General features: G+C 37.3%; 1 protein-coding gene across 1 annotated transcript in view; it reads right to left on the bottom strand.

Annotated features, from left to right (window-relative positions):
• SBF2 (SET binding factor 2) overlaps window positions 1–15,876 on the bottom strand; it is a 489,013-nt gene that overhangs the window by 194,877 nt on the left and 278,260 nt on the right. Inside the window, exon 14 of the mRNA XM_037728439.1 lies at window positions 1,233–1,437. Within this exon, the coding sequence (XP_037584367.1) occupies window positions 1,233–1,437 (205 nt within the window). The remainder of the gene's footprint in view (window positions 1–1,232; window positions 1,438–15,876) is intronic.

Here is a 15,876-nt window from a genome sequence, read left to right as displayed (position 1 = left end):
CTTGTGCATGCTTCGTGAAGTTCTCGTGTTGTGTTTTTCAGCTCCATCAATTCACTTATATTCCTTTCTATTTTGTCCATTCTCGTTAGCATTTCGTCAAATCTTTTTTCAAGGTTTTCAGTTTCTTTGCATTTGGTTAGAACATGTTCTTTAAGTTCACAGAAGTTTCTTACTACCCACTTTCTGAAGTCTGATTCTGTCATTTCATCACACTCGTTCTCCCTCCAACCTTGTTCCCTCACTGGAGAGGAGTTCTTACAACTCACTTCTAAAAAGACAGCCCAATTTCAAAATGGGCAAAGAGACACTGAAATGGCCAATAGCACATGAAAAGATGCTCAGTATCAGTGGCTGAAATTAGAACCTTTATACACTGCCAGCAGAAATCTAAAATGGCACGACTGCTTTGGGAAATGGTTTGGCAGCTCCTCAAAACATTAAACGTAGAATTACCATATGACCCAACAATTCCAATCCTAAGTACACACTCAAGAGAACTGAAAACATGTCTATACAAAATCTTGCACATAAGTGTTCACAGCAGCATTATTCATAACAGCCAAAACGTAGAACCAACTCAAATATCCATCAACTGATAGATAAATAACCAATGTGATACATATCCAAACAATGGAGTATTATTCAGATATTTAAAAAGAAATGAAATACTGATACATGGACAACACAGATGTACCTTGGAAATATTATGTTAAATGAAAGAAGCCAGTCACAAAAGATTGCATATTGTATAATTGTATTTATATAAAATGTCTGGAATAGGCAAAGCTATGAAGACAGAAAGTAGATTACTGTGAAAAGCTGGGGAGGAGGTGTTTGGGGAGGAAATGGTGAGTGACTGCTAATAGGTTTGAGGTTTCTATTTAGGTTATAAAAATATTCTCAAATTAAATAGTGACAATGGCTCAAAGAGTCTGTGACTATACTAAAAATTATGGAATTGCACATTTTACACTGGTGAATCTACGGTATGTAACTTACCTCTCAATAAAGCTGTTATTTAAACAAAAGATTCTATAGTGGCAGCGGTTGGGTTATGATTGCCTTTGTGGGAGGTAGTAAGTAAAACAGGGTTTCTGAGTATTGATAATGCTCTGATTCTAGCTACAGGAGTTTGTTCACTTTGTGAAACTTCATCAAATTGCACACTTTTTCTTTTTGGTCTTATATCTTTAAAAAAGGTTTACTTTTAAAACAGACAGACAAATACATACCAACAGGTGGACCTGCTGGCACAACACATTTCTTTTCTACTCGCATAGCAGGAGGTGCATTCTGGTTCTTAGCAAGATTTTCCTGTATTAATTCCTGAACCCGGGCTTCATTAATCTTTGGGAAAGGAAGAATATGAACTCGCAAGTGGGATCCTTCTGTTGGGCGTGGAACTTTCTGGAATGCCATATGAGGGTTTGGATTCTCCTGTAATATCAGACATAGGTAAAATTATTCAAAAGTTAACAATGGCAGGTCACCAGGAAGGGAGTGGGAGCTTACAGGGACACGAGCTGAGTGGTTATACATACATTCATATATATGCCATAAAATATGAAGTACCCAAATCTTACTTCTTCTCACATGATCTGCTGGCAGTATCTGATACAGCTGGCAACTGTCTTCCTCTTCCAAGAACACTTTCTTTACTTGGTTTCTAGGTCTTCTTGCTATATCTTTGTCTATTTCTCGTCTCCCTAATCTCTTAACAATGTGAATACCTCAGGGCTCAGTCCTTGGGTCTTTTTTCTAGTAATACTTATTCCTTGGTGATCACTTCCAGTCTCCTATCTTTAAACCATAAAAACACCAATAAGTCACACACTTTTTTCTTCAAGCAAGCTTTCTCCTAAACTCCATACCCACATGTTTAACTTTCTATACAGTATTTTCACTTGGATTTTTTAAAAAAATTCTAAACTTATATCCACAATGGAGCCCTTAATCTTCACCCACCTATAACCCTGCTTTTTTCAGTCTTCCTCACATCAGTATATGGCACATTTATTTTTTCCAATCACTTAGGCAAAAAGCTTAGAGTTATCTTTAATGCCATTCTCTAACACCCAATTGTCCATTTCTCTGCAGATCTTCTGGGCTTTACCTTTAAAATGTTTACAACCTGGCCAGTTTCACAACACTTTGGTTCAAGCCAACACCTCATGTTACAGCTACAGCTCTGCAACAGTCTCCCAGTCTCCCTGCTTCTGCCTGTACTCCTTCATTCAACAGTGTAGATCACGTGATCTAGTTAAGAGTATGTCAATTCATCAGAATAACCATTCTGTTCATTCCAATAGCTCTTCATCTTACTCACAGTAAAACCCAAAGTTCTTAAAACAACTTACAAGGCCCTACAAGATTTGGCCTTTCTATCTGATGTGTCCTACCATGGTTTCTTTCATTTCGTCTGATCTAGACACACAAAACTTCATGTTCCTAACTCAAAGCCTTTGCACTTTACTGTTCTCTCTGCCTGGAACGCCTGTGCTCTATGAATCTGTACAGCATCCTCCTTCCTTTTTTGCATTCTTACCTCAAAAGCCACCTTTACCGATTGCCTTATCTAAAATTATACTCTCTCCCCCAACACGCTCCTTATCCCCATTATATTTTTTTCTATATCACTTATCACTCTCTCACATACTTTACATTTTATTTAACTTGTTTATTGTCTAACCTTTTCTCTGTAAACAAAGCTCCATGATGGTAGATGTATACCTACTGCATCTAGAAACTGCTTAGCACACAGCAGTCACTCTAAATCTCTTCCTACTGCATCTTAATGAGGGGGACTCAATGTTGAACACACATCAGGATTGCAAGAATTGAATTAAATGTGTCAGCTAATATTTTTATAGACTCTTGGGGTTGGCATGAACTTTTATCTAGTCATCTAGTTAAGCAGGATTAGATCTCAAAGACTGCAGGTAGAATGGAATCCATTCTTTTATAAAAGTCTCTAGGGAAGGCTGCTTTACAATTATTCTTGACTAATCCTAGCACTTATCCTTTGCAACCAGGAAATTCCTTATTCCCACTGAACGTATGTTATTGATGCTGTAGATTAAATTCAATACTTTCCCATACATCCTCTTGACAGTTAAAAATGGCCAACTGCCATCACGTTTTAGGGTTGCTTCCCACAATTCTTTTTGGTTATATGGCCCAAAAGAAAAGGTTGGGCTAAGGCAAATGATATAGTTAGCATGTCTCAGCAATATAATAGAAATAATACTGCTTTAAGTGTCAAAATGCATGGGTTTCAGTTCTTGCTCTACTCCTTATTACCTGATGCAGGACAAACAACTTTGTCTTAAGTTATATACTTAGGCTTATCTTATATAAGGCTCCTTAGAAGGTGAAATCAGATTTAAAATCTGCTCTTGTCAAAGCAGCCCTCATACATGCTCTGTATTTCCCATCTAGCAAAGACAGGGAAAAATAAGTAAGTAACTCCTTAGTCCAACTCTTAGTAATCACTCTTTCTAAACCAAATGTTGAAAAACTGTATTGTCTGGAATTAACACCAATGACACTGGCCTGTAGTGTCTAAAACTGCCCTTTTCAAAAAGTAGTATTTCCGTTCTTCTCTGTTCTTTAGGATTGACTTTTACACATATCTTGTCTTCTCAAAAATAATAAATATCAACTCTCTAAAACATATTGGGTAGATATCTTTTTTCAGGCTGATCAGGTAATTCATGTAGATCTTGAGATCTGAATTTTTTAAAGTATATTCATTACTTTGGTGTCTACTTATGCTTTCTTTATAATAAAAATTAAAACTTTAAATACATTTGCCATGAAGTAAATATTTATTATAATAAAATTTAAAACATGGAAATATAAAAGTAGAAATAATTTTAGTAACACCAGTATTTTTTCTAGTTTATATATATATGTTTTTCTCTATCACTATATAACAGCTTTCTGTCTTGTTCCAAAAATGACTTAGCATGGTTTAGAAAGAGCAGGATGCGGGCAGCCCCCTGGCACCAAGCAGCCTGAAAGTGCCCCAGCCCAGAAGCTAAGAAAGAGCAGGATGCACTGGACAGGCACAGTGTCTTATGCTTATGTAATCTTAGCACTTTGGAAGGTCAAAGTGGGCGAATCACTTTAGATCAGGAGTTCAAGACCAGCTTGGGCAACATAGTGAGACCTCATTTCTACGAAAAAATAAAAAATTAGCCAGGCATGGTGGTGCCTGCCTTTAGTCCCAGCTACTCAGGAGACTGAGGGAGGAAGAGAGTTTAAGCCTGGGGGATGGAGGCTGCGATGAGCTGTGATTGCACCACCACACTCCAGCCTGGGTTACAGAGTGAGACCTTGTCTCAATAAAAGAAAAAGGAGAATGCACATATCACTTCTAGTCAAAATATCTAAAAAGTTTGCCCTGTAATTTGGCAAGTTCATCCTGAACTTTACAGAGACATACAAAGACCAAAAACAGTCAAGGAAATTCTGAAAAACAGTTAAGTGAGAGAGTTAAGATTTCCAGATATCAAAACTTACTTAAACCTTTAATAATATAGTATAACAACTGTTATTAGTGAAGGGTGAAAAGGACAAACGGAATAGAATAGAGGGCCCCAAAACAGAATTATATGAGAAAATATGATAGAGACAGGTGGCATGACAATTCAGGGAGAAAGGTTAGACAATTCAATAAGAAAGGTAGTATAACAATGTATTTTTACTTTATGATCTCTGATTTTAGAACGCCTAGTTTCAAACCCTAGGTTGGCCACTTACTAGTAGTGTGATCTGGTGCAGTGCCAGTTCACTTACCCCTGTGTTTTAGTTTCCACATCTGTAAGGAAGATAACAATATAGCACCTACTTCATAAGGTTCTTATGAGTACTGAACAAGCTAGTACAGTAAAGCTTTTAGAACACACACACACACACACCCACACACACACCACCCCAGAATGAATCTAAAGTCTGTTTTCTAAAATTTTAGTCTACATTCATTTAAAAAATATTTATTCTCTTTTTTTTTTTTTTTTTTTGAGACAGTGTTTCGCTCTTGTTGCCCAGGCTAGAGTGCAATGGTGCAGTCTTGGCTCATTGCAACCTCTACCTCCTGGGTTCAAGAGATTCTCCTCCCTCAGCCTCCAAGTAGCTGGGATGACAGGCATGAGTCACCACACCCACTTAATTTTCTATTTTTAGTAGAGATGGGGTTTCACCATGTTGGCCAGGTTGGTCTCAAACTCCTGACCTCAGGTGATCTGCCCACCTCAGCTTCCCAAAGTGCTGGGATTACACGTGTGAGCCACTGCGTCTGGCCAAAAAATATTTATTCCCTTATTCTCTGCATATTCTATGGCATGGTACCACGCTTCTATAACTAAAACCATCTCTTTATCCTAAGATTTCCATCGCATTACCAACTACTTATATTTTAATAATTATAGTAGTAGTATCCGATAGGTTTTAAATATATACCATTTATGTAAAAAAAGATGTTGCTATTAGTTATTAACAGTCTTCCCAAAAGCAATTAGAAATATTGTAAACCAAATCCATACTCAATTTAGAATTACAAGCATTTAAAAAATCATGCTAAAACAAAGTTCAAAGTTGAATATCTGTAGTTGTATAGATATTCTACACCAAAAGGCAGATTAGGGGTTAATTTTGTTAAATTATGATATATTTAACTGTGTTTAGAAGATTCAAAAAAGACTCATGCCCCAGAATGTAGTGGTATTTGGTTTTCTGGCTCCTGAGTCTGTGTACTGCTGCCCTCTAATGGGCAGCATGATAAATGTGAAGGACTGCATTTGCCACCTCGAACCTAACTTGGTAACATAATGACTTTTGAGAAGACAGCAGCAATGAGAGGAGGTTAAGGGTAGGGCTCCCTGTACTCTGCATATTCTTAAAAACATCTGCTCTTACTCAAAACATGTTTGGACTGGTCCCTTGAAGGTCACCAACCTCATTAAAAGCTACAGCCCTGTTTGTGTTGAATCTCCTTGTTGAAATAAGGAAATCTGTTATTTTCTGACAGTACAAAGCAGCAGCCAAATTTTCATCTTTGATTCCAGAGAAATGCAAATATAAAGTAGTAAGGGTTTAGACAACTAAACACAGTGAACCTGGCAACGTTTTTTCCCAAAGTAAAAAAAAAAAAAAACTACTGAAGAAAGTTTGGCAGAATGTACTGTCTTAAAATTTTGAACTTAGATAACGATTTTCAAGGAATAGTCTCTATAATCCTGCTTTAAGAGTATACTTTAGTAATTTGAGGTACAATGATTTTTCTCAGGCGTGAAAAAATGACATATTCACACATCATCTGGTCTGGAACACCCTCCCAACCTCCCCCCAGTTTGGTAGGCAAAGTAAGAATATGCCTAGGGGTTACAAAATACAAGTCTTAGAACTAATTTCAAATAAAAGCAAAGCAAAGCAAAACAAAAGCCCCAAACCCCACTGGAAATTCAAAGTAGGCAACAGCCACCTTGGGAAAAAGAAAATTTTTCCTACACATTGGTCTCAGCACTGAGTGACAAATCAATATGATATTGTTAGAGCTTACCAAGTTTCCCAGGTTAATTCAAGTATTTGAAATTATTAAATGTGCACCAATTACACTTAGAGCTATATGGGACAGCAAACTATACAAATTTTTTTTTTTCAAATACGGTTGATGAGAAAATGTCACTGGAGTAAATTGTTAAACATTGTCAAAATGTAACTGTACTCTTTAGAGTTGCCTGGTAGTGTACATGACATTGATGGAGTGGCTCATCCTCAATTTTCCAACTTCATAGGATCACATCCTTGTGAGATGATTGAGACATTCAATTGAATGTCTTATCCTTAATACAAATAAATTTGGTGGATGACTTTAATATCTGATATGCTGGTTGCCGTAATCCAGGGTTTCTCAATCTAAGCACTAATTGACATTTGGACTTGATAATTATTTGGGGTGAAGAGTGGGTGTCTTGTGTACTGTAAGACGTTTAGAAGCATCCTTGGCCTTTATCCACTAGAAGACAGTAGCACAGTACCTCCAGCTGTGATAACCAAATATGTCTCCAGGCCAATTTAATGAAGTAGGGTGGGAGGGCTGCTCCTGTTGAGAACCACTGCTCTAATTCATGACTCCAGATGGAGATTTCCTATTCTAAGACAAGCACTCTTGTTACAAGTATGAACGCAACATACAGCGACCAGTTAAGAGTTCTATACTCACTCACCTGCTGAAATACAAATTAGAATCACAATAAGATACTGCCACATACCTGTTGGAAAGGCTAAAACAAGACCAAAACAAAAACAAAAAACCAACTGACAATACCAAGTGCTAGTAAGGATGTGGCACAAATGGAACTCTAATATACTGCTGGTAAGAATGCAAAATAATATAGACACTTGGGAAAACAGCTTGGCAGTTTCCTGTACAGTTAAATACTGTATTTCCGTATATTCTGGCATTCTTGTATGAATCCCAACTCCTAGGTATTCATACAAGAGAAATGAAAACTTATATTCACACAAAAACATATTCAAATGTTTGGGGTGGTTTTATTCATTATTACTAAAATCATCTTTCAGCTGGTCAACAAATAAAACTTTAGTCCATCCATAAAATGGATTGCCACTCAGAAAAAGGAATAAACAATTGTATGAAGCAACATGATTGAATCTGAAATGCACTGTGCTAAGTGAATGGAGCCAAACTCAAAGAACTACATGATGACATTATGAAAAAAGCAAAACTACAGAGACAAAAAAACAGATCAGTAGTTGCCAAGTATCTGAGGTGGTGGGAAGATGTGACTGTAAAGGAGCATTAGGGAACTCGGGGGGTGACAGAAATACTCTATGTACTTATTGTGGTACTGGTGGTTGTATGATTTCATGCATTTGTCAAAACTCATAACTGTGGATTAAAAAGTATACATTTTGCTGTATATAACAATTATATCATGATAAACCTGTCTTATAAGTGAACTAACCAAGAAGTAGGATAGAATGGGAGAGGGGGTTCAATTGGAAACCTATGCTTTGGGGTAGGGCTTCATTTCATTATCATAATCTACATAAGTTGTTTATGTCTATGTCTTGACTCTCTAAGACTAACGATAATCAGGAAATCTTAATTCCTTCCTATAATTAAAAAATTCCTTTATTCAGAGTTGGTAAACATTATAAATATTATCAGTGTAGATTACAATTGCGTGGTAGTGAAATTCATATGTGGCAGAAATGTAAAGGGTGTAGATTTTATTTGATGTGGACTAGTTATTTCTCGTACTTGAGTTTTGTTCTCCCATTAGGATTCTAACACCTATTTGGTTCGATTAGAAATCTCATATTATTTTACAAGGAAATTTAGGTTTTCTAATACTTTTGAACTTTTACTAAAACTGTCAGACAAAGCCAGGTATGGTAATGTGTGTCTGTAGTCCCAGCTACTTGGGAGCATGAGGTGGGAGGATCGCTTGAGTCCAGAAGTTTGAGGCTGTAGTGCACTACGTTTGTGCCTGTGAACAGCCACTGCACTTCAGCCTGGGCAACAAAGTGAGATGCCATCTCTAAAATAAAAACAAAAAACAACAAAACAAAAATTGTCAGACAAATTACATAGTCTAGTAAATATTTTTAAACTATTGCAAATGCAAAACAAATTAGAAAAACTGTACTATGTAAAACAGTAAAACATGTCCAACTGATTTCTTAATGCCCTGAAGTGGAGGTTTTACGAAGTTCTTGTCTTGGCCTATCTTTCTGTCTTGGCTTATCTTAATATTCTCACTTTGTAAAAACATTTGTTAGTGGTCCTTTATACATCCATATCAAGAATCACAGAGGTTGAGGGCACTGGCTCACCCATGTAATCCCAACATTTTAGGAGGCTGAGGTGGGAAGACTGTTTGAGGCTAGGAGTTCAAGACCATCCTGGGCAACATAATGAGACCCGATTTCTACAAAAAAGTTACAAAATATTAGCTAGGCATGGTGGTGTGTGCCTATAGTCCCAGCTACTAGGGAGGCTGAAGCAGGAGGATTGCTTGAATCTAGGGGGTCAAGGTTGCAATGTGCTATAATCAAGCACCACACTCCTGCCTGGGTGACAGAGCATGACTCTGTCTCTTTAAGGGAAAAAAAAAAAAAAAGAATCATAGGGATAGGGCAGGGAAGTTAAATGTGTTCTCACGCAGACACTGAAGATTCTGAAAGCCAAAAAAGTAGGTCAACCCCTACATTATCAATCGGGAATAGAAAGAAAAGCTGCATAGATGTGTTGCCAATAATCTTCACGGTATAAATCCTGCCAATGCTTACAGTTTGTCTCTAATGTATTTAGTTGTTTCCTTCTCCTTCCTTCCACCTAACCCACCAAAGTCACCAAATGCTTTTCTTAATTATTCGGGAAGCTCCATAAAGCTAAAAGAGCAGCTAAGCTCAGTTACATTCTACTCACATACATCCTTTCACATTCCTGACACCTCACTAAAAAGCAATATAAAGGAGCGGTGAGAAAAGACTGGAAAATTAAGGTATATTTTTGAGGTGCTTCAAAGGGAATGAAAAGAGGGCCTAGATACACATACCAGACTTCAGTGCAATAAAGTATTTACAAACATCTGAATGGAATCACCAGGTCTCAATTCCAACCCAATAATAAGGAAAGAGTCAAATTATATGGTTGGTTCTTGCTTACCAAAAGGGAATTTTAGAAATGTGATTAAAAAAAAAAAAAAAACTGACTAGTTAAGAATAGAACCATGTGGATTATTTTCTTTGCATTGACACCATCCTGCCTCCCTCCCCGCAATTTCCTGCATAACCCAAGAAAGCAACTTTACTGTCGTGTTCTGCTTTTTAACTTTGTAAAGTGTTTGCTTCATGAATGATTTTATCATCATGGACTTCAGAATCTTAGCACTAGAAGGAATCTCAGACAATCTAATGACAATCCACTGGGACAGTCACAAATTCTTACTTGTCATGTGTGTGTATCCTTTTCTGAAGGATATTAGGAGAATTATGTATCTAGAAAATGCTTGGCACTAAGTACTTAAAGAATATAATTTATTAAATTAAATGAAATATACTTAGATTGTGAAAAAAATTAGACTGTGAAAAAAATTTCCAATAAGGCCCATGAAATGTAGAAGACATTTGAAGGACTCTTACCTAGTAATAGTCTCTTAATAATAATATCTCATGATGATCACTTTTAAAGGACAGGGATTTTGTGTGTGTGTGTGTGTGTGTGTGTGTGTGTGTGTGTGTGTGTGTGTTTGAGACAGGGTCTCACTTTATTTCCCAGGCTGGAGTGTGGTAGCAGGACCTCGGCTCACTGCAGCCTCAACCTCCTGGGCCAAGGTGGGTAGATCCCTCAAGCCCAGGAGTTCCAGATCAGTCCGGGCAACATGGTGAAACTTCATCTCTACCAAAAATACAAAACAAAAAAATTAGCTGGGTATGTTGGCATATGCCTATAATCCCAGCTACTTCAGAGTCCGAGGCTGGAGGATCGCTTGAGCCTAGGAGGTCGAGGCTGCAGTGAGCTGAGATTGTGCCACTGTACTCTAGCCTGGGCAACAGAGCAAGACCTTATCTAAAAAAAAGAACAACATGTAAAGTCGACGACTGGAAATATCACTGTTTTTTCCAATTGGAAATGATTCAGCCTTATAGTGAAAGAACATAGGCTCAGGAAATGAATAGATGAAAATTCCCAATTTAAAATCTGGATTTTATCACTTAAGAGCCATATACTTCTAAGTCAATTATCCCCACTAAAATGCAGATAATGACACCTGCCTTACATTGTTGTTATGAGGATTAGAGCTAATGTATGTAAAGTGCTTAATCCCATGCCTGGCACATTGTAGCTAAATGTGCTCTCATGCAGACACTGAAGATTCTGAAAGCCAAAGTGGGCCAATTCCTGCATTATCAACTGGGTATGAAAAGAAAAGCTGTATATTTATATATGAACTCAATATTTATTATTACTATAATAGGTCAACAGAAATTTCTCATATGATCATGCTGTAACTACTCCTACACCGCCATAATAAGTGACAAAGACTAGCACACAACACAAGTTTTCCTTCTGACAGAATTCTAACAGATTTCTTTTTTAAGTTTCAGTATACTAATCAAGAAACACATTTATTATATTGGGCATAGTTATAAACAACTAAATTCAAGTAACAGATCCTGGCATGCCAGTTGCCAGGAAAATAATTTATTTATACTTTTACTAAACCAATGTTATGACATAAAGTGTGATGTTTAGAAATCTGAAAGTATTACTTCTTAGTAAAGAAGCTAATAATCTACAAGTAACAGTCAATTAAAGTACTTCTGTGTTAAGATATTTAAAATAGAAATTAAATTCATCTTTTTTTTTTTTTAGAGACAGGGTCTTGCTCTGTTGGCCAGGCTGGAGTACAATGACTCAATCATGGCCTACTGCAGCTGCAAACTCCTTTGCTGAACTCCTGGGCTCAAGCAATCCTCCCACCTCAGTTTCCTGAACAGGCGGACTACAGGTGTCCATAATCACACCTAATTTTTTTTTTTTTTTTTGAGATGGATTCTTGCTCTGTTTGCCTAGGCTGGATGCAGTGGTGTGATTTTGGTTCACTGCAACCTTGCCTCCCAGGTTCAAGCAATTCTCCTGCCTCAACCTCCTAAGTAGCTGGGATTGCAAGCATGCATCACCATGCTCAGCTAATTTTTGCATTTTTTAGTTGAGATGGGGTTTTATCATGTTGACCAGGCTGGTCTCAAGCTCCTGAACTCCAGTGATCTGCCTGCCTCAGCCTCTCAAAGTGCTGGGATTACAGGTGTAAGCCACCACACCTGGTCTCCTGTAATTTTTTTAAAAAAATTTTGTTGAGATGGAGTCTCACTATGTTCCCCAGGCTGGTCTTGAACTCCTAGCCTCAAGGGATTCTCCTGCGTTGGCCTCCCAAAGTGCTGAGATCACAGGCATGAACCACCACACTCAGCCTAAATTCATCTTTTAACAGGCACAAGAATGTTACCTCTGCATGTGTTAGTAATATTACTGTTCCCTTAATATTACAGGCAGATCATACATATTTCCAGAATTTATAATGAACCACTAGCAATTGATAAAACCGAATTTCATAATTTTCTATTTACCAAAACTGAGATAAGCGTAATTCATAAAAGATGGATTTTTTGTTTTAATGAAACCTCTGAACTTTACTTTGTTCTCTTTCAAAAAAGTATTTATTCCCTAAAAGAAAGGTCACATACTAAATGGAGAACTTAAAACTCAGAAATAATGGAATAACTTAACTTTGTTCTCTTTCAAAAAAAGTATTTATTCCCTGAAAGAAAGGTCACATTCTAAATGGAGAACTTGAAACTCCGAAATAATGGAATAACATAAAGAAACACATTTTTTAGTATCCCTGCTTTTATCCAATTGGTTCTCACATTTCAAATGAATGTGATAAAGCACTGACGAATAATCCAATGTCCAAAAAGTTCCATCTAATCAAATCACTAAATTAAACAATACCTGTTGTGGGTCAGGATACTGTCCCTGAATCCTTCTTAATGATTTCCTTAAAAATACATTTTCCCCAGAAGGTAAGTAAGTGGTATTCATTAAAGCTGGCAACAGTAGACACTGAGGACTACTAGACAGGGGAAGAAGGAGGGGGGATAGAGGTGAAAAGTAGTGACTACTGGGTACTATGCCCAGTACCTGGGTTACGGCAACAATCACACCCTAAACCTCAGCATCACACACTAAACCCAGCTAACAAATCTGCCCATGTGCCCCCCAAATCTAAAATAAAAGTTGAAATTATTTAAAAAACATTTGAAATAGGCAAAAACAAAAGTTGACTTGATTTATAATTTAATTTCCCTTATTTTTTCAAGAGATATACAACCAATAACCACTACCTTATTGGTAAAATTTTAATGTTCATTTTTTCCTTATGAAAAGACTAATGAGAAAATGTACAACCATTATATTTTAATCTTTGGATATCAATATTCTATTTAAATCAATGATATGGCTCTAATTTTAGGTCTATTGAGTTGTCTTTGCAGAAGTTATCTGCTATGCAGATAAAGTATATGTTAGAACCACAAATTAAAATAAAATTTCCACTTCGACAATGTTTACATTAGAAACAGTATAGAATGTTACATTTCTGTCTTCTAGAATTTTTTTTGTTTATTAAAGTCAGGATTTAATCACAATGAAAAAAATTACATCTTCCCTCAACTTCTCCCTGGAGGACTATACTTTCCACTTACTTCACTTTTTTTAGTAAAAGGACTCCAAGCTTCACAGCAGGAGAAATAATACTCATTAGCTGAAATCCATTTTTCCATATGCATATAATTTCTGTCATTTTAGGCTCTTTTCTTTCCTGCTGTTCAAACAGTTATTTCACACTTTACCACATCCAAATCATTTTAACTTATTGTATGTCCTCCATCTATGGAATATTTTCATCCTTGTGTTTCTGTGCTTGCCAATTTGCTTTTTTTCTTTCAAGTTTTTGCTGGCTCTCTGTTCAAAACAATGTAACTCCTGATCCAGCTGACAACCACTGTACCAAGCCAAAGCAGAGTACATTGGTCAATTCTGTCTGAGGTGGTTCTGGTCTCCAATGAGTCTAATCTTTATGTGTTACAAGAGACCAAATGAAAACCACAATGAGGGCAAATGACAAACTGAAATAACTGTGACTAAGATGTTTTCATAACACACTGATTGGCAGGAAAATTACTTTGAAAAATGTGGTCTATTTTGATATACAGTACCAACTGTAGTATCTTGTAATATTACAATCCAGGGCAAAAAAAAACTATCACAGAACAAGGAAGCTTTCTAGTTCTGTGAACAAAATATTTAATAGCATATTTCTAAAATTAATGAATTCTCTAGTTGAACTTTGTAACAATTTGAACAGGGCAAGAAGGCTCCTGGCCAGAATTCGGGGAAGGGTGCAAATCCAGCTTGCAGACTTCACAGGTGCCTCAACCTGATGGTCCTTCCCTATCCACCCTGCTAGCAGAAGACAAAGGGCATATAATCTTGGGAGTTCTAGGGCCCTACCCACCGCTGGTCCCTCTCCACGCTACTATAGCTGATGCTTTCTGGAAAGCGCCACCTCCTGGCAGGAGGCCAACCAGCACAAAAATAGAGTATTAAGCCACCAAAGCCAAGGGCCCTCATGGAGTCCACTGCATGCTACACCACCTCCACCGGAACATGCGCCGGTATTCACAGCTGAGAAACCCATAGATGGTTCACATCATATAACTCTATGTAGACAATACCCAGTACCAGCCTGGAGCTGGGCAGACTTGCTGGGTGGCTAGACCCAGAAGAAAGACAACAATCACTGCAATTTAGCTCACAGGAAGCCACATCTATAGGACAAGAGGGAGAGTACTACATTAGGAGAACACCCCATGGGACAAAAGAATCTGAACAACAGCCTTCTAGACCTTCCCTCTGATGGAGCCTACCCAAATGAGAAGGAACCAGAAAATCAACCCTGGTAATACGACAAAACAAGGCTCTTCAACAACCCCCCAACCCCCCAAAAAATCACACTAGTTCACTAGCAATGGATCCAAACCAGGAAGAAATCCTTGATTACCTGAAAAAAAATTTAGGTTAGTTATTAAGCTAATCAGGGAGTGAGCAGAGAAAGGTGACGCCCAATGCAAGGCAATCCAAAAAATGATACAAAAAATGAAGGGAGAAATATTCGTAGAAATAGAGAGCTTAAAGAAAACACAATAGAAAATTCAGGAAACTTTGGACATACTTTTAGAAATGGGAAATGCTCTGGAAAGTCTCAGCAATAAAGAAATTAAGAAGCAAGTAGAAGAAAGGAATTCAGAGCTGGAAGGCAAGGTCTTTCAAGTAACCCAAACCAACGAAGACAAAGAAAAAATAAGAAAATATGAACAAGGCCTCCAAGAAGTCTGGGATTATGTTAAATGACCAAACCTAAGAATAATCGGTGTACTTGAGGAAGAAGTGAATTCTAAAAGCTTGGAAAACATATTTGAGAGAATAATTGAGGAAAACTTCCCCAATCTTGCAAGAGACCTAGACATCCAAATACAAGAAGCACAAAGAACACCTGGAAAATTCACCGCAAGAAGATCTTCGCCTAGGCACATTGTCATCAGGTTATTCAAAGTTAAGATGAAGGAAGAATCTTAAAAGCTGTGAGACAGAAGCAACAGGAAACCTATAAAGAAAACCTATCAGATTAACAGCAGATTTCTCAGCAGAAACCCTACAAGCTAGAAGGGATTGGGGCCCTATCTTCAGCCTCCTCAAACGAAACAATTATCAGCCAACAATTTCGTATCCAGTGAAACTAAGCATCATATATACGAAGGAAAGATGCAGTCAATTTTCAGACAAACAAATGCTGAGAGAATCCACCATTACCAAACCACCACCACAAGAACTGCTAAAAGGAGCTCTAAATCTTGAAACAAATCCTGGAAACACATCAAAACAGAACTTCTTTAAAGCGTAAATCACACAGGACCTATAAAACAAAAATACAAGTTAAAAAGCAAAAACAAAAAACAAAACCAAAGTACACAGTCAATGAAGAGCATGATGAAAGCAATGGTACCTCACATTTCAATACTAACATTGAATGTAAACGGCCTGAATGCTCCACTTAAAAGATACAGAACTGAAGAATGGATAAGAACTCACCAACCATCTGCTGCCTTCAGGAGACTCACCTAATACATAAGGACTCACATAAACTTAAGGTAAAGGGGTAGAAAAAGGCATTTCATGCAAATGGACACCAAAAGTGAGCAGGGGTAGCTTTTTTTTTT

The sequence above is a fragment of the Cebus imitator genome, unplaced genomic scaffold, assembly GCF_001604975.1.
Source record: "Cebus imitator isolate Cc_AM_T3 unplaced genomic scaffold, Cebus_imitator-1.0 Scaffold265, whole genome shotgun sequence".
In the NCBI taxonomy this organism is placed as follows: Eukaryota; Metazoa; Chordata; class Mammalia; order Primates; family Cebidae; genus Cebus; species Cebus imitator.
This window is presented reverse-complemented; position numbering and strand designations above follow the sequence as displayed.